Raw genomic sequence first — 27,890 nt, forward strand, 5'->3', positions numbered from 1 at the left:
ACACACACACACACACACACACACACACACACACACACACACACACAGGAATCCATGCGGATCCCCACCACTATCTGACTACACTGAATTGTCCTCCTAGCCAGCAGAACAAAAGAGTTTAAGAACTCCTCATGAGATTTCCTTGCCAAAATGAGAAACAGGGCAGCCGAGGGTGCCACTCATTCATAATAGACGCTTGTGATAAAATCTGATGGAGGAAAATTGTGGAATATTATGGACAGCAATATTTCATAGAACAGTAAGAATCAAGGGAGCGAAAATCAAGTTTGCAGAAAAATTTAAGAGGAGAATCAGTTATGCCTGGTCAACCAGAAGTTATTTAGGGATAAAATCAGGAAGGGGATAACAAGGGCATGAAAAATGGAAAAGATCTGAGAAGATTTCTTCAGCAGACCCTTTCCTCCATCAATGGCCATGGAAGTGCCACATTGGGACTCTCACCTAAGGGTGCTACAGGAGAAAAAAATAATTCTGCTAAAGAAAAGGGGGATGGGAAGTGCAGCTGTACTGTGCCAAGTGTGCCTAAAGGAGATCCGTGCTAGAGTAAGCACAGCTTTGAAAGAAATGAAGTGTCTATTCTCAAGATATTTTCCAGATATCCAAATGTTGGGGAAAATCACAGACCAGATTCCTGGGAGAAAAGCAAATAAGAAAATCTCTTCGACTCCTAACCTAAAAGCCTGCCTTCCCATAGCTTCCTTCAAGATGACCTTTCCTGCCCCTCCCCACCAAGGAGGGTGTGAGGGAGCAGGGGGAAAGGCATCCCCCACCTCACCCTCCAGATAGCCTAAGGTCTTGTCTCCTCATCATTGGCACAAAGCAAAGACACTGAGGCATGGAGGTGTTAGTCCCTTTGCCTTCACACTTAGCTCCAGCTCAGCCACCCTGACCCAACAGCCCATCCAGCTCCAAAGCCAAACAGAAGGCTTTGTTATCAAATAGAACCAGCTCCTCAGCACACAGTCAGAAATAGGCTCCAATGACGCTTCTACTTGGCCACTTGTACTGGAACAAAACGTCTGTGCTTCACTGTAAGCACCGTCGCTCCCATCGGTTGGTACATCTCTTCCCCTTCCCTCCCCCCCTCCTGTCCCCTCCCATTGCACGTATAGAACATGTACAAACATAGAACTCATTCATCTACATTTACATGTGGGTAAGTAGATGTGTAATGTGACATAATGCATATATTTCGATATTCATTGTGTAATATGCTCTGTGTATTTACATAAGTACAAACAGATGCGTATATTATGCATTTATAGAGATATGCTATAAACATGCCAATTTTGGTTAGAGTCTGTGAAACAAAAATTATCCTTCAGGATAATATAAGTTTCAAAGTTTTAATGACAGAGATTTCCTACATTGCTATTGCGGGGGGAATATAATTTGACCCATAAAAAGGAAACTGAAAAAAAATTGATTGATCTGTTATTCTAATTGGTTTTTTTTAACCACCTTCATGGTTATTGTTGTAGCTGATTTGGTTATGAAATGAAATTCCATACATAGACAGCTGTTCTTCATGGTTGCTTTTATTAAAAATTCAAAAAAGTAGACAAAGTGAAGGGTTCATAGCTGATGACATCTGCTGTGTTTGCCTTGATCTGCTGCCACCATCTTTTTTACATTTTTTTCCTGCTGTCGTTCCTCTGAGACAGAATGCACCTTCTTCTGCAGAGGTGAGCAGGAGCTCCTGGAGGCCAAGGCTTCGTCTTATTTTGGGGGTGTTTCATATCACCAGCATGTAGCACAGTGTTTAGTAAACACTGGAGACTTAATAGATTGTGTGAGCCCTTGGGTCATTCTGAGACTCCTTGTGCATCTCCCAGGAAGATGGCAAGGGAGGACTCATGTGGCGTTTGGATGGAGGAAGCTGGGCCCAATTTCCAGCTAGAATCTAGACTTGGATGTCTGTAATGGAAATGTAAATTTGAAGATCTTCCCTGCCCCTAGGCTAAAGTGCACCTGGAGCCTGGGGTGGGAGGCTTGTTTTTCAGTAGATACTTCTTGATTGGTCAGTGAGTCAATAAGGTTGTTACATTCTCTGAGCCAGGAGAAGGCTATATAAGCCCTGATGTGCAGCTTTGTTTTGGGGCTCACTTTGAGAAGTGTTCTGTGATTTGATGTGGATTCTGGGAAGCCGTTGTCCAGAGCCCCCCGGCTCTGAAAAAACCCAGATGTTGACTGGGTATGGATGTAATGGTTGGACAGTTTGAAATCTGTCTACTAGATCTGTTTCTGTCTTGATGATTCTGTCTGTGTATTCTGAAGTTCAGGGTGCTGACCTTTTTCCCCTGAACTAGGTTAACGATACATATTTGACTGATTAAAGTAAGTTCGTTAACCCATTTTGAGTTGCTTTCCTTTATCAAAGCAGATCCAAGAACCTGTGGTGGCAGCAAACCCTGAGGACGCTTGGGGTGCTTGCTGCTACAATGTCACTATAGTCTTAAAAATCTTCCCTTGAAAACAGGGGCTTTGTTCTTTGTTCAAAATTATACTTTCTAGGAATATTTACCAAGTCTTTATATGTGCAAGGTGCTGCTACTGTGTGTGTGTGAGAGAGAGAGAGAGAGAGAGAGAGATAGAGAGAGAGAAAGAGAGAGAGAGAGAGAGAGAGAGGGGGGGTGAGAGAGAGAGAGAGAGAAGTCGATCTGTGCTTCAGGAAAACACTTTGGGAACTCAGGGGGAGGAGAGATTAGATTGCAGAGAAACCTAGGTTATGGAGAACAATGAGAAGGTGATTGCCGTGGCCCAGAAGGGAGGAGATTGGACTCGATTTAGAGTACTAAGGAGCTATATGAAGTATGTTGTGAAGGTAGAAGAGACAAGATCAGTAGCAGATCCGGTTTGTGGGATGAGGGCAAAAAATGAATCAGCTATGACTTTGAACTTTAGGACCTGCTTTGACTGAAACAATGGTGGGGAATTTGGAAAAGGAGAGGGTTGGAGAGTAGAGCTGATGAGCTCTGCTTTTGGAAAAAGTGGAGTTTAAGAGGTCTACAAGCTGTTGAGCTTCAGATGTCTACAAGGCAGTTGGTGGTGTGAGGTCAGCAGAGGGCTGGAAATGTTCAGCACAGAGATGATCATTGAACCCATATTACAGATTAATTGCCCTGTCCTCCCCTTGAGATCTCTGTGACTTTAAGGTTGTGGATGCCTGTGCACAGGGCTGCACCAGGACTCACCATGCTAGAACGCCTTTGAGGTTTTCTTTCAAACACATGATCATGTATCCTAATCATGAGGAAATAGGGTAATGGATTATATGTATTTTCCATTAAAAAGCTTAAAGCCTATATTCTATAACATTCCAGTTAATTGGGGGTGTGTAGAGAGACCTCTAACAGAAGGCAGGGACATTTCGGCCAGACAGTGAGGCTCCCCGGGGTCCTGGTGGGGACTCGTCTCATTGGCCGTAACTGGAACTCAGTCCTAGCGCTGAGCTGACTTCCTTCGCTGATGCTGTTAGTTGCTTGGAGGTAGCTAAGGTACCTTAACCAAAGGAATGGGTCTCCAGAATTGAGTCATCTTTGCTCACATTGGTGTGGTGACTTCCAGTTGGCCTCTCTTTCGTATTACAATGTGAAATCCAATAGTCTGTTTCCTCATTGCAATGACTTCTCGGCTTAGGCAGTGTTTATAAAAGGAGAATGGTGTAGCCCATGGTACCAGGAAAAGCAAGGGAAACAGCCAAAAAGCAAAAGGCCTTGGGCCCTTGATGAAGAGCCTGTGACATTGTGTAAAGGCCAAGACCTCGACTCCTCAGCTCCCGTCTAGGCCAAGCCATATCTGTCTATGTCTGTGTGGCCTTGGATCAGCCACCAGCCAGGAAAGAGAGCTAATTCTCAAGCCACCCAACCCAGCACGAATTTAAGGTTATCACTTGGGATGGGAAGGGGACAAAAGGAGACATCTCCTGAAAGATGGGATTTCTACCTCTTCCTCTGACCCCTGCCATTTTCTAGCTGAAATCCTTCGGTGAATAATCTGTGTTCTATGCAGGAGGTTAGCAAAAAATCCAGGAACTTGGAAGTAATTGAAAAATAATGGAACATACAAGCTTGGACTGGGAGAGTCTTCTAGCCCCACATCTAGGCTACTTAGATACAGCAAGTTGGAAAGGATTTTGGCAGTTAGCCAGTCCAAACTGTGCCTTAATTAGATTCAGTTCACTTTAGCAAACATTTATCAATCGTTAAAGTATGTCAATGCTGGGCTGGACACCAGGCAGAGGCAGAGGCAGCCACTCATCCTGATCTCACCCAGGACAGTCCTCCACCTACAGCCTCAGCAGGAGGTCTTCCAGCCCTTACCTGGAGGCTTCCCCTGGGGAGGGACTCCTAGCCTGGGGAGGGGACTTTTTCACTTCTCAGGTGACTCTCTTTATACTGAATCCAAATGGAGCTTCAGCAAGGTCAGCCCACTGCTAATTAAGTGTCCCCTCAGCTGTCTCGGGAGAGGAGGGCTGTCTTCTCCGAGTCCCAAGCAAGGGGTCCTTGACGATTCTCACTTCCTGTATGTCTGGTGAAACCTCTGGGCTATTTCTCAGAATGATACTTTTGAATGATAAACCAAAATCCATAGGATTCCTAAGTATACCAACCTCTCCATGCTCTAGGCAATTCTGAGGTTATGGAACAACCTTGGCTGAGAGAGTTGCATCTATCACACAAGTCCTAAGTACAGCCTTTTCTGTAATATGCGTGTGTGTGTGTCTGTGTGTCTGTGTGTGTGACTTGTGTTTGCATTGGTGTAAGGAGTGCTGAGATGGAAGCGCTGTCATCCAAAGCAGATGGCCTGCTCTTCTCCCATTTATAGTCTCAGAGAGCCACCTGGGACCCTGAGTTGTTATGGGACTTGTCCAGGGTCCTACAGCTGGTCTGTCAGGGGCTGGATGTGACCCCAGACGATCCTGACTTGTGGGTTGGATCTCTCTCCACTACATCATATTATCTTTCATTTCTACACATATGGAAATTGTATGTATGTGTACACACATATATCTATCTGTGCTCTATATTTGCACATACTCTGTCTGATAGGCTCCTCATACAGGGCAGCCACTTGGTGCAGTGGACAGTGCTGGACCTTGAGTTGGGAAGTCCCCTGAGCCTTCCTTCCTCCTGGTTTCCTCCAGTCCTCTTCACCCAGCCTGATCTTCAGCTCTTTGGACTCTGGATGTCTCCAGCTCATCAATGTCCATCCTAAAACATGGCTCTGGAGCTCTCCAGATGTGGCCTGTCCAGGAGAACTGCAGCTGATCAGTTATGCCTAATCTCCTGATTGCTTAGATTTTGGGTCATCTTGGGTTCGATGCTGCCTCTCATTCTCAATGCCTCTGTAACTTGGCTAAGTCACTTATGCCCTCATGGCCTAAGTTTCCTCATTTGCAAAATGGACTATGTGACCTCTCATGTCCCTTCCAGCTACCTCTGTGATCCTGTGATCCCTTCTACAATTTTGGGTATTTTTTGTGTGAAGCAAAATCTAGCAAAAAACAAAAAGCAACAACACAGAGTTATCACACTTGTTTCTAATTGCATTTAAATGCCCTGATCATCAGCACATCTGGCTTCAGCTGCATGATCCTGAATAAAGGGAGTGTGGTTTTGGAGAATTTGTCCCCAAAGACCTTTTTACTAGCATTGCCGTGCTAAGCTGAGCTCAGTGATCTCCAGGTTTCCTCCTCCAGGTCATGTTCTCTTAGCAATTTCTTCAGGGCCACTGGGTTAGCGGTCCCCTGTTTGTGCCAAGATGATTGAGAGGGAAACTTCCAAGTGTCTGTATACTAGTCTGTAGGTGGCTTCAGATGGAGACCTACAATATTGTTTTGCTCACAGCTATTGGTCCAGCTGCTTCTGTGTGCCTCAGTGTCTGACCACCATCCCTCTGAAGGAGCCCCAAATGCTGTCAAAAGTCAGATAGTATGGAGACCCCAGGCAGCTCATGCTTACAGTCCACGTCCATGGATGGCTTCCATAATAGGTTTTTTTGAGCTCCTTGTCCACCATTACTTCAGGTCATTTAGGCTGTAGATGGCAGACCTACCAGTCTGGTCTTTTGACTCTCCATCCAGCTTCCTGCCACTGGTCTCCGTGTAGAATATTTTACAGTTATTTCTATGGTGACTCCAAACAATTCTATGATCACAGGTTAGAGGAAGTAGAAACAGCAAGAGGGATTTGGCCTGGTTAATATGGACAGATGTGGCAATGAGGAAGGGTCCTTTCATTCACTGTATTTGTGTCCTAGGTACCCAGTACATTGCCTAACATATGACAGAAGCTTGATCAATCCTGATAGACTGATTTCTGCCTTATTCCCTTGGAAGATTCTTAACCTGTGGTATATGGATCCCTTGGGCTCAGTTTCAGGGGATCTGCAAACTTGGATGGGAAACATTACATCTTTATTTTAATATAGGTTCCTTTGTAATCCTTTGCATTTTGTTTGATGAATATGAAAATAGTATCTTGAGAAGTGCTAGGCTGTGGCTTTCACTGGATTCCCAAAGGGCTCCTTGAGCCCCCAAATGGGTAAGAATTCCTCCATTAGATTATGAATTTTTTTCTCTTTCTCAGGACTTAATACCAGGGTATGGAGGTTATAGAAGTTCAATAACTATCGAATTAAACCAGTGACTGTCCATCCATATGATTGGTGCTTAAGACAACATGAAACCAAATTTCCAGTGGTATTCCTTGTCCTTTTGTGATAATCATATTATTATGACTATGACTATTGTAGCCAGGTTTTATGTGGTGCCCATCACAGTTGGGCTCACTGAACCAAGTGCTTCACAAATGTTATCTCACCTGATGCTCACTACAACCTTGGGCACTAGGTGCTGCCATTGTCCCCATTTTACAGAAGAGAATACTGAGGTAAGCAGAGATTCATCAATTTGCCCAACATCATCCAACTGGTAAGGGTCTGAGGCTGGATTTGAATGTGGTGTTGTGATAGTAATGGCAATTAAAGATTCCCCTGTATTGGCTTGGTTTTCAAATTGATTGTATTAAAACCCAGAGTTTGTTAATCCCACCTGTGGGATGGGCTTGTTGATGTGAAAAGAAAGTCCTGAAGTGGGAGGAGCTGGTGATGTAGATTTGGAGAGACAAGAGAGAGGCGGAAGTTCTTTTTGGAAGCAGCACCTCGTGGAGAGAGAGAGACTAAGAGATTGCTGGTGGCCGCTTTGAATTGCCCTGGACTTTTGAGACCTGCCCCCTGAGCTGCCAAGGACTGAGGAGACATGGCTGTTTTGCTGGTACTTTGTCTGTCTGTTTTGATGTTATTTTGCCAGATTTGTCCACTGGTGAAAGACTGTCCTGTTGAAGAAGTCCTGGAACCTGGCATTTGGTTAAGAAGGCCTGAGACTGTCCTGCAGACAGAGAGTGAATACTGTCCACTGGTGAGGGACAGTACTGTTGTTGCAGGGGTCTGGAGACTGTCCGGCAGACAGAATGAATACTGTCCACTGGTGAAGGACAGTGCTGTTGTTGCAGGGGTCTGGGAGCCTTTCTGTTGGTTCAGAAGCCCTGAAGAAGGATTTTCTTGTTGTATGTTTACAGAAATCCTGGGAGAGGGCTTTGCTAATGTGTTCAGGGGTTCTAGGACTGTTCTACAGACAGAGGATGAATTCATGAAGGGACTGGCAATGTATCTTATGGCCTTGCTAAGCCTTGTCTCCCCAGGAACTAAGATTGCTGAGAACTTGCCTCGTGTCAAGATGAAGAAAAGACCTCCATTTGGGTATTAAGTGCTGTGTTTAAACTTGATGTAACTCTGGGGTAGATTCAATTGTGATCCAGGGGTGGGGAACTTTTGACCTTTTTGTGTTCTATGGTTGAGCAAATGAATGTATTTTACCTTATGTTTGGAAACTAATCTCCATTTGAGAAAAGGGGCTTTGTGGTGGACTTAATTAAGGTATAGCCTAGGGGTGGAGAAGTATTTAGAACAGAGACTTTGTAATTGATTGAATGATTGGAAGGTCCTGGGGTGGGGTAGTACTTGGAGATTATTTAATCACACTTAGTAAATGCTGTATTTGGAATGATGTCATGTTTTAATCTTCTCTGTTCTTGGTTGGTCACTGAATAAAATAGAGAGCACCTATGCTGGTATTTTGAACCTGGGAAGTTGCCTTCTTTTGGTATTACATTACAGGTGTATGTATATGTATACATGTATGTGTATGTGTAGATGTATCAGTATGTGTAGATGTGTGTGTATGTAGACATGTGTATATGTATTGTAGATGTATATATGTATTGCATGTGTACACACACTGTATACACATGTGTATATGCATGTGCATGTGTATATGTATGTGTAGATGTGTTTGTGTATGTCTATATGTATTGTAGATGTATACATATATGTGCACGTGTACACACAATACACGTGTGTATATGTAGATTGTGTATGTACATATGTATTGTATATATGTATGTGCACACACATTGTACACACATGTGTACATGCATGTGTGTATGTGTATGTATATATGTGTATATGTATTGTAAATGTATATATGTATGTGAATGTGTAGATGTATCCATATACATGGTGCCCTTAGTCACCTGTGCGACCTGCTTCAGAGAGGGGAGCTAGCTTTCGTGCCAAACGTAAAGGTACTTTGACTCGAGTGTTTCCAGGCATCTGTGTAGGTCACTTCCATTTGTAGATGCCCAAGGTAGCCCTTGGTTCTTGAGCTCGGCTCAGTTCCCCGAACTCTGAGAGGACAGCGCTGTTGTCCTGCTGTCTTCTGGGAGATCCCGTTCTTCCGGAGCTCCTCTCTCCTCAGGTTGGGCTCGGTAGGCTCCTGCGACAGAGCTGACGGGATTCAGGCAGAAGAGGGTCGCGGGGCATGGATTACTACAGTAGCGATCTCTTCAGGAGCTTGAAAGGCAGTCTGGGACGAGGGGCCGGCGTTGCTTTCCAGCCCCTCGGATGCCTGTCAGCCAGGCTGGAGGAGCGCTGGTCAGCGCTGCAGAAGGTCACTCTGGCGTGCCTGGTCTTGGACTGATTTCTGACTTGGAGGAGTCTGCTGGAATCCTTTGTGTTGATGACATTATAGCAGGAAAGGCTTCGTTCCTGGCCAGTCCCTTTGGGCTCTCTGATCTCAACATCTCTCTCTTGCTGTTTACGGAGCGTGGCTGTCGGCCACCCTGTTCCCAGCCAAGATTCGATATTGTCGCCGGATTTACAGGGTGGATAAAATTAGCGAGAGGTACCTACCGGAGAGCATCTTCTTTGTTCAGAGCCCTCCCACTGCCGCATCTGCCTATGTAGGGGACGGCAGCACCGACTGTTGGAACAAAGACTTTGGGTCACAAGGGGGTTTAATGGAAGGATATAATTAAAGTTTAATCTGTTCGGTTAAAACAACCTCTAACTTTAATTACTCCAGGCAATTTGTTGGGCTGTTAATTGGTTTTGAAACTGTATCTAGATCCTAATTGAAGCTCTGTTTTCGCCCTAATTGTTTAGGCTCTCCCTCGGCCAAACACTGCCCCAGGAAGACCCAGCACTGCCCCAGCAAACATGCAGCAACGACCAAACCGACTGCAGCCGCTCCTTAATCATCCGGCAGCTGGAGGGACGTTGAAGCCGAGCTCAGCATTCAAGTCCAAGACATCTCCGTCCGAGACGGAGGGGCGCTTTCCCAGTGGGGTGAGGCACTGCTTTGACGAGTGATTCCTGATGCTTTGGAAAGCATCGAAGTCTTAGAAACCTCAGTAAAACAGTCAGGCTCGTCCACTTGTGGCTTCCTTAGTATCAGGCAAGCTCCCCAGGAATGGAGAGCCTGTTATTTCTGGGCTATTGAAAAAGAATCCTTTGCGTTTCACTCTGAGAAGCATTTGTGAACTACCTACTGTATGTCAGTCCCGTGCCGGGAGTAGGAGGATGAGGGAGGGTCGGAACTGCGGCTAGCACAGCTTTTGTAAGGTTTGCTCTTGGGCTTTCCTTCCTCACTACAGCCCTGGGGCCTCGGAGCTGTCATTGCCCTCGGGTTATAGACAAGGGAAATGAGGTGGAGAGGAGATAACGGGTTTTCCCCGAGGACACATACTTAATATTAGTCTGAGGAGGGATTCAAACCCAGTTTCCTGAAATCCTGTCCTCAAGGGGCTTACAGTCTCAGTCGGGTGGTGGTAGACGGTGGTGGTTCACCGACTCCACAGATAAAAATAAAAGACGTACAATCTAAGTACAAGCTCCTTGGGTGGGACACTCCCAGAGGTGCACTTCAGAGGGTCTCTTGTAGGAGCTCATCTCAGCTGAGGAAGGGGAGGCAGGGGTTTCCGGAGGTGCACGTGAGAAGGGGCTCCTTAGTTATGGAAGGCAAGGTGCAGAGGAGTGGAGAGAGGAGTTAGAATGTCCCATAGGGGGCGTAATAATAGCTGGTCCTTGCCTGGAGCAAAGCCCTTCGGAAAGCTCAGTGATGTAAGGAAGCAGGGAAGGTTCCCGGAGCCAGGCTTGGTGCACGTGGAACAGTGAAGGGGGCACCACCCGCATTTTGTCCTAAAGGAAACAGAGGCGCTGAATCTTCCCGAGCGTCAGGGTGACACGCTCAAGGTTAAGTTTGGGGACATTAATTGGGCAGCAGCTGTGTGGGAGGGACATGCTTTGGAAAGTGCAAAAGCCGGGATGCAAAGAGACCAATACTGTAGCAGCTGGGTGGCTCAGTGGGTAAGCCTTGGCCTGGACTCAGGAAGACCTGAATTCAAATTGGACCTCAGTCACTTACTATATCTGTGTGATCCTGGGCAGGTCACTTACCCTGTTTCCCTTAATCCACTGGAGTAGGAGATAGCAAACAACTCCAGTATCTTTACCAAGAAAACCCCCAACGGGATCACAGTCAGCCTGGATTGAGGTCTTTGTGGTGGGAAGGGACTGAAGGAGGATTCTGAAGGATCAACAAGAATTTATGAGGTGCTAAGTGCACATCTCACCTTGTGCTAAGAAGCGGGGAAGGAAACTAGTCCCTGACCCCAGTGAGTGACACTGTAATGGGTAATGGGAGTGACCAGTGCATAAAGAGAAGTTGGTGTGTGTGTGTGTGTGTGTGTGTGTATGTGTGTGTGTGTGTGTGCAGAGGTGTGTGATGGAATTTGGCCGCAGAGTGAAGGGGGGGGGGGATGACAGCCAGTGAAGAGTTATCTCTGAATCCTATGTTTTTTCCTGAGTGACTGAAAGAACAGTGAGGACCTTGACATACCTGGGGGAGCTCAGAGGAGAGGTGGGTTTGGGGAAAAAAATAAGAGCTTTCTTTTGGACATGTTTGAGGTGCTTCTATAACACCCAGGAGGAGATATCCAGCAGACAGGTGAGATGCAGGGACAAGCTCAGGGGAAAGATAAGGGCTGAAGAAGGAGATTTGAGAATCATAATTCTGCATAGAAATGATAGTTGATACATTGAGGCCGGGGGGGGCAGGGAGAGAAAGAGAAACAGAGAAGTGATATCTTAGGACAGTGTTCTGAGTTCTATCCAAAAACAGAGAGGGGGCATTGGAAGGTCTAAACCAAAAATAAAAGAGAAAGAATCTCTTTAATCAAGAAATTTGTGCTGTTTCCAAATGTTAAATTTTCAACCCCCGAGGGCATTAACATTCACCCTTCGGATCCCATTTAACTCAGCTCTCTTGGGTCCTAGAGCATCTTCCTGATATTTTGGCAATTTGCCCATACCTTTTTGGGAAGTATTGGGTATGTGCTGAGCCCCAATCTGGTCTTCAGAGTACCAGAGGCTTCTCTCTTTCTCTCTGCCTGTTTCTGTCTCTGTCTGTCTCTCAACTCCATCTCACCTCAGGGCATGTAGATTTGTGGATTCATTCAGAACAGGGTCAGCTATGAGCCCCCACCCAACACAGCCTAGGAACTGTTTCCTTTTTGCATTGGCCATGCTCAGGGTTCCCTAGACAGGTCACCTCAGCAGAATGAGCTGACTGTCCATAGAAACAGACAAACATGTTGGGATAATGCGTTGCAATTGTTTTTACTTTTAGAACTTATAAACTAAACATTACATAATTATTAGCATACCATGCATATTAAAATTTGAGGAGACCCAACAAGTGCATCAATCTGGACCCTAGAGATACAGACATGGCCAGTTCACATCTGTTCATTTCCCTCATGGAGGTGGCAACTTGCAGACAGCAGAGTTGTATAAACAAACAGAAGTGTTTGACTTAGATATCCAGCAGGAACAGCCTTTAGTAAACTCTAGAGGGATTTTGGACCTAGGACTCATGTTTGGGGGTGGTGGTGACTGTACTTGGGACCTGGGTAAGCTCAAGAGAAGACAGAACCACCCCCACCTCCCCTGGCCAGATGATGGAGGTTGATCTCATTCCCTGCTGTCCTGTCTCTGACAGGACTCTCTGACCTGTAGTAGCTGCAGCCAGCCCTCACAGAGCAGGAGGAGCAGACTCATGTCCAGCTTAACAAGGCACAAGCTGCCTCTACGGTGACCACTGGTGTTCCTCTCCTTGACCTGGAGTTGGGCACCATTTGCTGCAATTTTCTGTGACTACCTGCACTGTGGCTCTGCAGACAAAAGCCCCCTTTACTAGGCTCAGCTTTGGGGAGGGGCAACTCCAGAGTGAGGGTGTTACAGATTGTTTCCCATCAATGTATGAAATTGCTTGGGGTTTGACTTGTAAGAAAGGTGAACAATGGAGAAAGGAGGATTTTCCTACTAGCCAAGTGCCCAGTGAATCATCCCCATCCTTTGATTTTGTTGTCTCTCTGAAGTTATGGCTTAGATAGAGATCACATACTTTAGGAGATGTGATAATAATGTTTTGACGATTTTAAGAGGAGGTCAGAGAACCATGGAGTCAGGTTCCCTAAGAATCATTAGCACCTTCATTAGTTCTGCTGTGAAGGACAGCCGTTACCATGACAGGCTTACAGGTGGGACAAATAAATTCAAATGCTTGTTGCCCTGAATCGGAGGCATTGAGGGAGTTCGGGTCCCTTTGAGGAAATGCAGGCTGTGGGAGATTGTTACACTGAGGCTGTTACATCCAAAGCAATGACCAGTTGACAGAAGGGATTTCATTATGACCTTAGTTCATGTCAAGCTCTTGCTCTCCTGTCTTTACATGCAGAAGCTAGGCAGCTGAGGGTCCCGATGAGTCTATGTCAATGGTTTCGTCAGTTTTCCGGTGACACGGAAGTGTTGGTCCCTGTCATTGATTGTCCAAAGCATTTGTTGAGCGCTTACTGTGGCGGGGGCACTGTCCACAATAATTTCCATTTATACGGTGACAGGTTTTGCGATGTCCTGGTTCGAGGGTGAGGCTTGGACTTGGGAAGGCTGGGGTTGAAATCCTGCCTCTGCCAATCAGGACCTTCATGAGCTTGCTTAGCTGGTGGGGCAGTGAATCGAGCACCAGGTCTGGAGTCTAGAATAGCCGAGTTCACATCCAGCCTAGACGATAGTGGGATGGGGCTCACATGCTTAACCTCTGTCTTGGTTCCTTCATCTGTAAAATGGAAATAATAAAACCACCTAGTTTCCAGGGTTGTTAATATGTGTTTAGTATTTTGTGTACTATAATTCTAGTTTGTATTAATGAACTCAGTATTACCTAGCCAAGTGGTGCCTCCAGCCCCTTCTTCAGACTGGCCTACTAAGTCAGGGATTGTTAGGAATCTGATTGGGGAGGGGGGGCAGCTAGGTGGTACAGTGAGGGGAGCACTGGCCCTGGAGTCTGGAGGACCTGAGTTCAAATTCGGCCTCAGACATTTAACACTTACTAGCTGTGTGACCTTGAGCAAGTCACTTAACTCCAGTTACCCTGCCTTCCCCCTTCCAAAAAAAGAGAAAGGAAAAATAGGAATATGCTTGAAGGGAAGGAAGGTGTGAGGTGGAAGTTCCTGGTACTCATGAAATCAGGGGTCCTTTCAAGGATCATGTTCCCTTGGATTTTACAAGTGATTTTCCTCTTGCTCCCCTGAGGTCTAGTGGTGTGAGTGTTAGTATCCCCATTTTATAGATGAGATAAATGTGTCTCAAGATGGATTGGCTTGTTTATCATAACAAGCTTTTGAGTGTTGGTTCCGGGATTCAAACTCTGGTCTCAGAAGAGTGAGGAGGAAAGAAGAGAGACCCTGGAGTCAGGGCCCTTGGGATGATTGTAAGCTGTGACACCTGGAGGCTGTTTCCTCTTGTCAAATGAGGGGGTTGGTCTATGTGATGCCTGAGGGTCCCTTCCAATTCCTCACTGTCCCATTTTATTCTAAAGCAGTGTAGACCGTGCCACCAATGGGAACAGAGAGGGTGAGAATGACCAGTCATTCCTTTTATAGGCACATGTCCTTTATAGGAAGCTATTGATAACTTTTGTATTCACAGTGAAAACATATTGTAAAAAAATTAATGTTCAATAGTAATTCTGATAACAAATAGCTAAAGTAGAAAATCAATCAACAGATCTACTAAGCACCTGCTGGGAACCAGGCACTGTAATAGGTGGTAGGAATACAAAGAGAGAAGTCACTTAGTCCCTGCCTTCAAGGAGCTTACATTCTACCCAGGGTTGGCAAGCCTGTCCATGTGCAAGTACATTGGAGGGTCTGGCTGGGATTTCTTTGGTGGGAAGGAAGGCTCACACTTTCAGCATGGATCTGGGCAGATCCCCAGCTCAGAGACCAGCTTTGCAGGCCACAGTCTCTCTCAGGCTGCTTTTCCATCTTCAAAATAAATACAGGGGAAATTCTAAAGGGGATAAGGATGCCAAAAACTGAGGGGATCACGAAAGGCTTCATGTAAGAGGGTGTCATTTGGAGAAAAGCAGGGATTCTCAGGGGGTGAATTGTGGGTGTTGGGCACAACTTATGAAAAAACTTAGAGGTGAGAGATGGAGTGTTGGGGGTGAAAATAGTAAGAAGCTATTTTGACTAGACTGAAGAGTGTAGGGAAGGGTTGTGTTTGTGTAATGAGGCTGGAACCAGGTTATGGGGGGCTTTGAATGCCAGAACAAGGAATTAGTCTGTTTTTGACCCTCCAGGGAATGGGCCCCCATGATCTCTAGCACGGCAATGATCAATATTTCCTTCTGGATTGGCTGGTGTAGATAAGAATCTGAACTTGGGGAGTGACTGAAAGCTGAAATGTGGACACAGGTGGGTTAAGCACTGGCCGAAGGGCCACACATTTGATTTGGGAAATCAGAAATCTTAATTTCCACCCGCTATTAAATGCACTTGGCTAGGCTGCTCCCCTGGGTCCCAGGAAGAAATTCTGGGTTGCCCTATTGCCAAGAAAGTGTGGACAATGGCTTTTCTCTTATGCCTTTCTTTTATTGCCAAGGTGAGATGATGGGGTTCAGTAATTCTGAGGCAGTAATGGGTATAATGAACAGTGACACCGATCGAGTGAGGGAACATAGAATCCCAGAGTCTTAGTGCCAGCGGAAGATGCCCAGATCGTGCTGTGGGACCTAGACCTGCCTCCTCATTCGGATGCCTTATTTTTGAGTCACACAAGGCTGGGCTCTGCATAGTCTAGTCTGACCTTTGTTACGGGCCTGTGAGGTACAGGTGTGGGTATTGTTTGCTCATGTGATATTTGACATATCTGAGATTCAGGGAGATGGACTTCTTCAGAGTCCCAAAGAAAGTAAGGGGCAATGATGGTGCCCAAAACTTTGTTCCAGGGCTCCAGATCAGACTGTCAGAATGACTTCTAAATATTGAATATGTGGCTTTGTGGGAGCTGGTTCAATCTCAGTGGGGTTTTTTCCTTTATACATGAATTCTAATGTCAGGACATATGTTTCCAGGGTGAAAGGTACAAGAACCCTTCAGAACTTTCCCACGGAGTGGCTCCATATCAGCTGCCCATTATTAACGAGTATTTGATGCCCGTGCCTCCCCCACTGTCCCCAAGAAATGAAAAGATGACCAACAAAAGTCGCATCGAGGCCTGGAGGAGAAGAGTCCGCCCGACTACAGCCCCGAACATCCCAGATCCTCACAGGGTAATTACCTATCCAGTTTGTTTGCAGATTCACAGCGTGGCCAGCTAGATTTTTCAAGGGCACAGGGAGAAAATTGGGGTAATGATATGCAGAGTGGCCAGTGAAAGACATGGAATGTATTTTCTAAATATAACTGCTGACTCCGGTGCAACAGAAAGCAGGCTGTGGTCAGTCTGCTTGGATGGACAATTCAACAGACTCAGGAAGAGAATTGTTAACCAGTTTTGTGGTCAAAACCACCCAGGAACCCAGCCCCACTTCCATGGCCTCATGCCTTAGCTTGGTACAGAAGCTTCTGCCTTGGGGGCAAACAGCAAAGCTGATTTTTAATGAGGCACAGCCAGATATGACCCTCATCTTGAAGAGACTCTCCTTCTGTTCTTGGGAGGCATTAATTACATTTTGTTAGACTTAGTCCCTCAAAATACTGAGGCGAGACTGAATTTAAGAGCCAGGTAAACTTCTAATAGGCACAGTCTGCTAGGAAGCCAAATGGCCTCCTTTCTCAATTTAATTGTATGTTGAATTCAGAAGGAGTAGGAATGTGAGCTATAACTTTGCTTAGTGAATAAACAGAAATTGCTGCTGAGATTCCACTGATAGAAAAGTAGAGAAGAAAGTTTCCATATTTTTCATAACATTTCAGTTGATGAGACATAATACCTTAAGCAGAGCTGAGTAATGGCTTCTTCCTTTTCCTCCTCCTCCTTTTTCTCTCCTTCTCTTCCTCGTCTTTTTCCTCCTCCTTCTTTTGCCCCCTCCTTTTCCTCCATCTTTTCTGTATTCCCTTCCTCATCCTCATCCTTCTTTTCTTCCCTTTCTCTTCCTCATCCTCCATATTTTCTCCACTTTTGTGCCTCCTCTTCCTCGTTGTTCTTCCCTTTCTCTTCTTCCTCCTCCTCATCCTTCTTTTCTTCCCCTTCTCTCCTTTTCCTTCCATTCTCTTCTTCCTTCTCCATATTTGCTTTTCCTCTTCTTCCTCCTTTGCCTTCTTTTTCTTTTCCTCCTCTTTCGTTTTCTTCTTCTTCACTGTCTCCTCACCTCCTCTACAGCTACAACCAACCATTATGTATATGGTGCTTTGGAGTTCACAAGACATTTTATTTAACATTATTTTGCTTGATCATTACAACAAATCCTAGAAGGTGTGTACGAAGACATTATTATTCCTATTTTATAGATAAGGAAATGGGATCAGTGATGTTAAGGAACTTTCCTGTGCTCACCTTGTGTCAGAAGTGAAATTTGAACCCAAGAATTTCTGACTCCAAGTTCAATAATCTGTTTGCTTTGCCTTGTCTTGTAACATATAGAACATGCTAGAAAAAGGATTAGAATTATTAGGGGCTTTGGATTAGGTGGTCCAGAGGGTGCATATGTAAGAATGGACCTTCAAAGCCCCACTCAGCGTGTTGGGCTGGAGGATACTTCTTGGAAGGACCACCACTGTTTCTGGGGAGCCTTTGGTTCTCTCCTCAGTGGCTGGCTGTACCCTGTGGCTCGGGACCCTTCCACCCAAGATCTGGGGCCACTCAGACCAGGTCTGATTTCAGTATTGGCCCTAAAAGGTCCAGTTATTATTGTCACATTGGGAGAGAATCTTATTTATTCTAAGCGAGGAGGGAGCCAACCAGTCTTTAATTGTTTTTTGGTCATTGTTCTGCCTGTAGCAAGTGTTACAAACAGTCCCTGGAATCTTGTATCTCTCTATGGCATGGTGGGAAGAATATCACATGTGGGGTCAAAGGACTTTGAAGCTGGCTTTCCCTCCCAGCTCTGCTGGAGTGATCTAAGTGGTCCTGAGTGTGTCATTTCCACTCTCAGTTTCCCCATCAGTGAATGGAAGGGAGACTCTTCTTGCCCCGAAAGCCGGTGATGGTGCTTTTTCTCACTTGTCCAGTGTCTGCAGCCACAAGAATGGGGCAGATTTGTTCAAGGACCTATAGTGTTGCTGGGTGGGACTGTGTCCAAAATGTAGAGTTGTTTTTGTGACAAAGGGATGGACAAATCGTGGGCTCCGTAAGGTTGGATTCCTCACATCGTCTCAGCTCTGGGCTCTCCCCCCTTCCTTCCATACACACTGCTGAGTCTCCTCTAGTTCATTCTGCATGCATCTTGTAGGGGCCTAGATGTTGGTGTGTGGCCTTCCGGGCTGCCCTGTGACCTGCCAAAGGGCACTTGGCCCATGCCCAACATACCCTTAGTGGTGCTGAAAGGTCCTTCATAAATGCTCGTTGAGTATCCTTTTTAATAGGAGACAAAATGTTGCATTGGGAAGAGGGTGGGCTCGGTGCCAGAGGACTTACTGCTTGCTTGACTTAATCTCCCTGGTCCTCAGTTTCCTCACCTGTGAACAAGAGCTTACACTAGTGACCTCTGGATGCCAACACTCTTGTAGCCGTCTGAGACCAGACTTCATCAGGCCAACGCTCATTGTTTGTGTGGGTGCCCCCTCCCCTCCTTGGCTCCTCTCTGGGAACACACAAAACCCCCGACAAAGGTGAAGTTTGGCAGGAGCGCTGGGTGAGGCCTTTGCCCACGGCAGAGGTGCTTGTTTTCCACCAGGTTTCAGGAGAGGCACGATCTGCTGTATGGTCATTTGCTCCGATGACCTGTGCTGGTGCTACTGATCAGCCCACTGTTTGGACTCGGAGTTATTGACGTCGTAGGGTCCGGACTGCGCTCCTGCTTACAGCTTTCAGCCCTCGTGTGTGCTGGGTTTCCAATCCTGTTGATTTTTTTCCTGATTTTGTCTTAGGGAGGTGGAGAGTTCTAAAGAGAGTGTTCAGAGACGGAGAACTGGGATCGGGGTTGGGAGACTTGGCGTCAGCCGTCCTGTGTATCACTCCCCTTTCCGAAGGTTGCTGAAGCTTTGTGGGATCTTTGGGGCAAAGCCCCCCAGGCATCAGCAATGCACAAGGGCAGCGTCCTGCAAATATGCAGGGGGTTTGCAGTCTGGGGCTCAGCGGAAGCCAGCTCTTCCATTGTCTTCTTTTAAAATGTGTTTAAAATAAAGTGGGTTTGACCTTGCTGCTCTGGTGCACATTCAGGAGCTGGTCATGTCTTACTACCCCTGGTCACACATTCCTCTTCTGTCTCCCTAGTGATGCAGACATGCACCCTCTTCACATTGTCAGGGCTCAAGCACTCGCTCCTCCCGCAAATCTGCTGTGAATGAATGAACCAGTGGGAAGTGAGGAAGGGAGATCAGCCTCCCGGACATGTCTTCTAAGTCTGCTGGGCCCTTATGGATGGTTCAATGAGACAGGGTTGTGAAAGTGCTTAGTCCAGTGCCTGGCAGATAGAAGGAGCCTAATAAATGCCTATTCCCTTAAACCTTTCCTAATGACTGCTAGTCCCTGGATATACCCAATGTGGAATTTTTCATGGATGGATTAAATCATTCTCCCCAGAGGCTGAAATGCTCTGGGAGACCTGTGATCTCATCAGTATAGAAGTCCCTTAAAACAATGCTGATCCTAAGCCATCTGTGGCTGCCCATCCTGGGGGACTTCCCATGGGTTCATCACAGACAATCCGCCCACAGAGCTGAGGGCTTTCATTTTGTCTTGGAATCAATCATATGAGCATTTCTGAAGCGTCTCCCAGGGGCCCGGCCCTGTGGGGGCAAGTGTTGGAGCAACCCTTCAGCCAGGAGCTCCCTCCGGAGGGGACAAGGCAGTGCCTGGATGGCAGGACAGACAGAGAGAAGGACTCTGAATTATGTGCAGTGTCTTTCCCAGCTCTCCCTTGACAAGTCACTTTCACCCATTAGCACGTGAACTTCTTGAGGGAGAAAGCTCCCCCCCTTGTGCCTTGTCCTCTGTGCCCCCACCCTAGCACAGAGTCTGTGGGTGCTTAGTGAATGCTTGCTTCTTTGTGGCCTGAGGCTTCCAGGGGAGCATGTGGATGGGCTGTCCATAATTCTGACCTCTTGTATGTGACACCGTAGCTTCTCCTTCTTCTGCTGGCTTTACCAATGGCAGCCTGTTCACTCCCACCCTGGGACTGGCCTGATATGCTCCTTTACCATGGTGCTGCAGGTGGCACCTCACGCTTTACAATCACAAAGTGTGACCTGTCTATGCTGTCCCATTTTCCCCTTGGTGCCTTTGCACAGACAGTCCTGGTACCTGGAGTGGTCTCTTTCCTCATCTCCAGCCTTTGCAAGCCTGGGGTCAAGTCAAGGCTTGGAATGAGGTCCTGCCTCCTTCCAGAGGCCTCTCCTGACTCCCACTTATCAGAGCCACCAAATGGGAAAGTTGGAAGGGGCTGTAGTGACTGTCTAGCCCACCAATACACCACAGGAGCCCAGCGTAACATACCTCACAAGTGGCCATTGATTGGATGTGCTAGTTCAGAGGAATTCCTCCTGCCTAAAAAGCCAGATTACTTTTCTAAAACACTGGGTTTTGCTTCATTTCATTGTGTATTTAAGCCTGACTTTTCTTAGGTCTGCCGCCGAGGGCTGCAGAGAAGGGCCTTTGGTCTATTGGCATCCTGTTGGTTGGTTAACCAGTGCTTTCTTGATTCGTTCCAGGATTCAGGAAGATACCACAAATCTCCTTTGCACAGTAACGCTTTTATCACCATGATCTATTGGGGAAAGAGTGTCCATCTGAATCACGATGACATAAATTATAAAGATGAGATCAAAATTTATCAGCAGCACTGCGGCGGGGAAAACCTGTGTGTCTTCCAAGGCAAACTCCTTGAGAAAGGTATCTGTTCCCCTGGGAGATTTCTCATGAAGGGGTTGGAGGTGAGGGCATAGACAAAAATACCAGCCCTGCTCCGGGAGCATATCCTGGGATTTATAGACTGCCTGCCTCAAAGTAAATAGAGATTTACCGCTTCTTGGCAATGACTCTCATGGATCGTTCCAGAAAGGAGGTGGCATGATTTAAGCAGGTACCAGATTAATTCAAGGAGAGAGATTATCCAAAGGTTGCAGTACTAAGCTGTCCTGGAAGGCCATGCTTCCCGGGGGGTCCACCGTTGTGAATTATGGCTTCACTCATTCGGAGGGAAATGTACCAGGGGGGTGGATTGTTCTCTGTAGATCCCACCTTGACCTCAGATCACAAATCAAATGGACATCACTGAAGCATGCCCCTCGTGTGGTGGGCAAGTCTGGGGTCTGGGATGGATGCTACTTTTTGCCTATTTCCATTGTAACTTGGTCACAGAATTAGCCCCAGTCCGTTTGCTCTCTGATATAATTTCTCATGTACCAAATCTCAGTTTCTGACTTTTGATAGTCAGCTGTATTTTTAACATGTTATATTAGGGAAAAAATTGGCCTTGGAGACAGAAAGATATGGGTTCAAGCCCCACCTGGTTCAGGATAGCTGTATGACCATAGGCAAGTACTTTAACCTTTCTGAGCCTTGGGCAACTCTTGTAGACTGATCTACTAAATCATAGATGGGTTGCGGTCTTTGTTGGCAGAGGGAGTTCTCACACTGGAATTTCCCCAGTGCTGAGACTTCCCCAAGTCTCTCACATATCCAGCCGTGTGGAACAAGAGATAAATGGGAAGTTGTAACTGTGTTTTTCTTTCTCTCAGACATTAGAGTTTTAATAGCTTATTTGTGAAAATATGTCTCGAAAGAAATGTCATCTTCAAGGACATATTTCCAGATATTCATTCAAATAGAAACTTTTCTTCTCACTTGACATTCTTCATGTCATGGTGGGGCAGGAAAGAAATGGGGAAAATTGTTACTTTCAGTCATTCTAGCTTTCCCTTGACAAAAAATAAGAGGGGAAAATTAACAATGAAATGGATGGAGTTTGAAGGTTTGGGTTAAATGTGAGAAGAAAGTGGTGAATTTGGACTTGATGCCACAAAAATGCTCCTATAGATTGTTGCTATCAAATGTGAAGTTGGGGCTCCTCCCTCGGGGTGCCCTGGGAAAAGCTGGGCACCCAGTTGGCAGTTGGGCTGTAGCGGGGAGTTGCTATCAGGAAAGATCAGGACTCAGTGATCACGGGGGCCTATTTCCTACCCTGGTGAGTTTTGATTTGTGATTCTGAGATTGATATGTATTAGCAAAGGAGAAAGGACACGGGATGGGGCATCAAAAACCCCCCTGGTTCTGCCACTCAGTGTCACCTGGTGACCTTGGGACACTCAGTCTCTTTAGGCCTCAATATTTTCATCTGTTATATGGGTGGGTTGAACCATATGACTTTCAGTCCCTTCGAGTTCTCAAACTGGGGTCCTATGATCTAAATACTGAATTCAGTGGCTTCTTCCCCCGTAAAATCAGAGATCTGGAGTTGGAAGGTACCTAATGTAATCTCATTTAAAGATGAGGAAAATTGAGGCCCAAGGTGCTTAACTAACTTGTCTTCTAGGTTCTATTTTTAGATAGAAGTAACAAAACTAAAATGACCACCCACACTTCTTGTATGTCATGTATGTGTGTGACTGTTCCAAAGCCAACATTTTAGTGCCTACAAAGCACTATATATTTAATTCAGCTAAAAATACTTTTATGTATTTCTAATATGAATTTTATTCTATTACATGTTTGAATTAGGATTCAGTTTAGCAACATGATAATTCTTTCATATATGTTACAATGATGGAAGATTGGAGCTGAAAGGAGCCAACTAATCATGTTTCCAGTCTTTTCATTTTGGGTCTGAGCAAACTGGAGCAAAGGGTGGGGCAGTGACTTTGTCAGGCTTACCCTGCCAGCTTGGGGTGGAATAGGGATCCTGTTGCCATTAGTCCTGGGTCTAATCCCGGTCAGAGCTGACTTGGAGTCAGGAACTGATCCCCAGGCATTTAGTCAGGGCCCCTGATAAGTGCCAGGCATGGCAGAGTGAGCAGAGAACCAGCCTCTGGTTCTGGACTGGGGGTCCATTCTTGCCCTAGAAAACATTGGCTGTGTGGCCCAGGGTAAGTCACCTAATCTCTCAGGCTCCAGCTGGTACGAAAGCTGCCAGCTTTCATTGGTAGAAGCTTCCTCACCTGGGAATTCTTGTAGCAGTGTGATCATAAGTCCAATCCTTGTCCCTCTCCCCCATGTGCCAAGCCCTGTGCTACCAGCTAGAGATATATAGAGAAAAATGAAGTGGTGCTTGCCCTCAGGGAGCTTTTATCTATAGGAGTTCGGGTCATATGGCTAACACTAGTGGTGGGACCATGTGCAATCACTCTACCTGTCTGAGCCTGAGCGCCTGCATGCAGAAAATGGCGGCCACCCATCTGTGGCACCTGCCGAGTTTCTGTGCTTGCTACCTAGTCCAGATGAGATGATCACAGGAGCTCCCTTAAATTTCCAAGGTTTCTGCTGGGGATGTTGAGTCATTCCCGAAGAGTGGTTGGGGAGTGCCAGGCCATCCAACACCTGCTTCCTGTTGTGCAAACACAAAGTGTAATTCCAAGTACCTCTATTAAAAGACTGATTGAAAACAGTTTGTAGGCTCAAATTGGAATTAATACAATTAAGCCAGCCTTGCATGCCAGGTAATGTTTTATTCAGCAGAATGTTTATGGGGCTTCTGGAAAATCCACGGACAACACTGATGCATACCAATGAATGAAGGCCCGAGAGTTAGCTGAATGAATTCCATACACCGTACACCATGCCCAGGCTCTGAGACGGAAGTCAGATTTAAGGTTACAGTAGAAGGAATAGTTCTTTGCTCTGTGATATGGTGCATACAGATTCATTCCAGGACTCACTGCTGTTTGCCGTGGCTTAGCAGAGAGACTCACAATGGCAAAGGATGGAGACATGTATAATTGTATCCTGCTCCCCTGATGATTTTACCTTCGAGGGACCCTTGATTGCCAGAAAAGTAATTGTTCAGAATTGAAAAATTGTATGAGCCAGAGCCGACTCCAGGTTCTGCCATTGGAGCAATTTAGTTGGGCTAAAAAGACGCAGCCCTTTTTACTGGTCCACACTGAGTGACTGGGTGAAACATGATAAGCTCCATCAGCGACCCACAGAGAAGAGGCCTCTGTGCCCTGCACAGTCAATTCCATTAACAACGAAATCTCCCCATCATCACCCTGTTTGGTTAGTCCGGTGTGGCTGAATATGGTCCTGTTCCTTTAATGGGTTATCACAGCAACATAATTTCACAGTCATGTGATAGATCCATTTTTTTTCCATGAAAAAATACAGCCCTTTATTTTCATTGTTGTTCATGACCCCTTTGTTTTTACGTCCTGGGCTTTCAAATGATTCCTTCTCCCATGCTGATTACTTCTCCCATGCCACCTCGGTCATTAACTGTTTTTTACAAGTTGAATAGAGAGTCATTTTGAAAATAGAAAATGACTGAGGAGAAAGACTTGAAATGAGGAGATTAGGGTTCTGTTCCCATCTCCACCACCAGCATGCTGCCTGATCTTGGCCAACTCCTTGACCTCCATGGGTCTTTGTTTCTTTGACTGTGTGGTGAGTGGGTTGCATTAGGGGATTGTCAGTGATATTCTCCATTGGTATTTTTGTAATCTAAATGAACGAATGAATGAGAAAGTATTTCCCAAATGCTTACAAGGTGCCATGCGCTTTGTTAAGTACTGAGGATACAGATATAAAAAGTGACTTGGTACTTGCCTTCAAGGAGCTCACCCTGACCTCACACAAGAGACTAGTCCCCCTTAGCCTTCCCTCCCTCCATATCAATGCCTAGCTCCCTGTCGGGAAGATGGCAGAGTCAGTGGTGGCCAGCTTATTCCAGTGTGGCCGCTGCAAAAGCCTTTCTGAAATATCCTGAAATGACTATGATGTTTTTATTTTTAATTCTTTCAACAAGTGAAACCCTTGTCAGTCAGGGAAGCCTGTGACCCAGATGTTGGTTATTTCATGGACTTGCCGCTTCTCTTGTCCTGACCCCCATGCAGAGACCAGAAGCCTCTTCCCTGACAGCTGCTTAGAACCATCTCCATTGGTGCTGTGTTCCAGCCTGCTCCTCTGCTCGGTTTCCTTGTGGGGCACTTGCCTGTGAAGTGACCCCCTGTCATTTCTTGATCACCCTCAGCTGACCCTCTTCTTCCGCCATCTTGGCAGCTCCCTCACTGGACACAAACCTTGGCTTTGCCAGTTACCAGCTCTCTGATACCTCTCTGGGCCTCAGTATCCTGGTCTGTAAAATGAGGGGATCAGACTACATGCTCTCAGATCTCCTTTTCATCTCCAAGTCTGTGATCCTGCTTTCTTAACACTAATGACTCACTGGCGTCTGTAAAGCCAAGCACAAGCAACTCCCAGGTTCAGAATACAAGCATCACAAACTCCATTTATTCAGTGGCAGATTAAGGCAAAACAATCACAGAAAAATAAAAATCAAAGTACAGGGTAACTCATTCATTTAGTAAGTTCTCAAGTACTCCACCCCTGGACAGTACATTCATTTAGTCAATCACAAAATCTTCTCTCTATTCAACTGGAGATTAGTTTCCATCATATACCAAACACATTCATTTGGTCAGTCCCAAAGAATGAAGTCAAGTTTTCCAGCCCTGGATCACGAATGAATCACAAAACCTTCCATCAGCACCATGAGCCCTCTCAAAGGGGCCGTGGAGAGCACAGAGGCCGTCTACGCCTGAGCTACAGCCAGGTCAGGAAATCATCACAGCATTCAGTACCCAAGGAGAGGTCTTTTCTCCATCTGGACCGGAGGCAAGTTCTCAGCAATCTCTGTTCCTGGGAAGACAAAGCTTAACAAGGCCACCAGATACATTGGATCAATTCACTCTCTGCCTGCAGAACACTCTCAGGACCCCTGAAAACATCAGCAAGACCCTCCTCCAGGATTTCTGTAAACATACAACAAGAAAATCCTCCTTCAGGGCTTCTGAACCAACAGCAGGGGTCCAGGACCTCTGCAACAACAGCACTGTCCTTCACCAGCGGACGAATCTGGCAAAACAACATCAAACCAGACAAAATACCTGCACCACCTTCCCTTTTCTCCTCTGTCTCTTCTCTCTCTCTCTCTCTCTCCTCTCTCTCTCCTCTCTCTCCTGCCTAAAACTCAAATTGCCTAAAGCCTAACTCAATCTTCACATGAGCACACACATGTTCATGCATGGCTACATGCAGACATGAGCTTCCCCTCCCAGCCTTCCTGTATTCATTAATTTAGCATCATGTCCCTGCAATGCTAATGGGACATAAGATCTTCCTGCCCATTCACAGGCCTCATGTGGAGCTCATTAAGGGAAGCTTGCTCAGGAGAGGCTCTCACACCTACTGTTATTTTGTAATCAGTACCTGAGTCACGTGCAGCCCTTTAAGGGAGGCTTTCATACCTAGTGTTACTTTGTAATCAGTCCCTGAGTCAGGAGGGCCCTGAGGAAGCATATATATACTCCCAGGGTAGCCCTGTGCCTGCGGCTCACTCCCTGGAGGAGTGTTCCTGTGATGTGGCCAGAGGAGACCCCAGGGAGCCTGGTGCTGTGCTTCTTTCTGGTGTAACCATGTACATATTGCAGGGGCCAGACAGCTCAGTCTGTCTGTTGTTCTGTGCTCATGTCTCAGGCACTCAGAGCCCTGTCTGCTGGTCTTTACTTCTCTGCTTGCATTTTCTCTCAAGTTCAGTTTTCCCTTGAACTAGTGAATGTAGTTAAAAAGACTTCTTACCCCTTGAACAGCTCTCTTTCCCAGTAAAGCAGATCTCAGAGCCTGTGCCAGCAGCCTTCTTGGGGCTACCAGTGTGGCTGCCGCTACATCCCCCTCTTGCTTACTCTTCTGCAGCCTTTTGGACGCCTGGGTCCGCCTCAGTTGTCCTTCTTTCCTCCCCTGCCCTCTGCCCCTTAGCACTGCTCTCCCTCTAGGTAGCGGAGTGAAAGGTTCTTCCTAAGGTCAAGGATCCCATGATGTCTCCCCCTTGACCACCCAGTTTGGTTAGACTCCTTCCTCAAATCCAAGGCCTAGGAAGTGGGGCTGCCCCCAGATGGTGCCCAGCTCCTCCTCACTGTGGGAGGGATGGTGAGGGAGCCAGCTTGTCTTAGGGCACAGCTCCAGTTCTCCTGGACCCTTGAGCCCCTTTCCTCGATGTCCAAGCCTGAAAAGGCTCCAATAAATGGGAGCTGTTATTTTTATGCCTGTTTTGTTCATTGGGGTAAAATACATGGTGTAAAGATGGGTTCTAGCCCTCTGTCTGGTCAGTAGCCACTGGTTTCTAGAGTCTTTGTTCAGAACAAGATTTATCAGACTTGAGGGACAGCAGAAAGGAGGCAGCATTTGAAGGGAGAGTTCCTGGGTTCGAATCCTCACTGCTTCCTGCTTGCAGGATTCTAGGAAAGTTCTTTAAGCTCTGTGGGCCTCATTTTTTTGTTGTTCAGAGTTTCGGTCATGTCCAGCCTTTGTGACTCCACTTGGGGCTTTCTTGACAAAGACTCTAGAGCTCTCTGCCATTTCCAGTTCATTTGACAGATGAGGAAACTGAGGCAGAGAGGGTGAAATGACTGTCCCAGGGTCACACAGCTACTTTCTGTCTGAGATCAGATTTGAACTCAGATCTTCCTGACACTGGGCCACCAAGCTGCTGTGATCCTATTATTATTACATAGAGAATCTAACAAGTAAATCCCAAGTGGCGTTCCTGTGACAGAGCCGGCCTCGGGTCTCCGCAGCTCCTTTTCACTGCTTTTCCTCCTTGTTTTCAGAGACATTCCAGTTCATTTCCAAGCGACATTACGGCTTCCCTTTCAGCCTCACCTTCTTCCTGAACGGGATGCAGCTGGACCGGTTGAGCTCATGCTGCGAGTTCAAACATCGAAGAGGGTCCCGGCTCGGAGGCAAGAATGGGTACTTTGGATTTGTCAACATCGATGGAGCTTCTCCGTGCTACAAGTATGAGAAGAGAGGCTGTG

At 46.4% G+C, this 27,890-nt stretch overlaps 1 protein-coding gene across 1 annotated transcript in view; it reads left to right on the forward strand.

Annotated features, from left to right (window-relative positions):
• LOC138164734 (glutamate-rich protein 3-like) overlaps positions 1 to 27,890 on the forward strand; it is a 130,199-nt gene that overhangs the window by 41,125 nt on the left and 61,184 nt on the right. Inside the window, exons 6-9 of the mRNA XM_069092705.1 lie at positions 9,526 to 9,708; positions 15,839 to 16,036; positions 20,577 to 20,757; positions 27,684 to 27,870. Of these exons, the coding sequence (XP_068948806.1) occupies positions 9,526 to 9,708; positions 15,839 to 16,036; positions 20,577 to 20,757; positions 27,684 to 27,870 (749 nt within the window). The remainder of the gene's footprint in view (positions 1 to 9,525; positions 9,709 to 15,838; positions 16,037 to 20,576; positions 20,758 to 27,683; positions 27,871 to 27,890) is intronic.

Source organism: Petaurus breviceps, unplaced genomic scaffold (genome assembly GCF_028583685.1).
Source record: "Petaurus breviceps papuanus isolate PSGF00001 unplaced genomic scaffold, PetGlider_PUasm1.0 207, whole genome shotgun sequence".
NCBI lineage: Eukaryota > Metazoa > Chordata > Mammalia > Diprotodontia > Petauridae > Petaurus > Petaurus breviceps.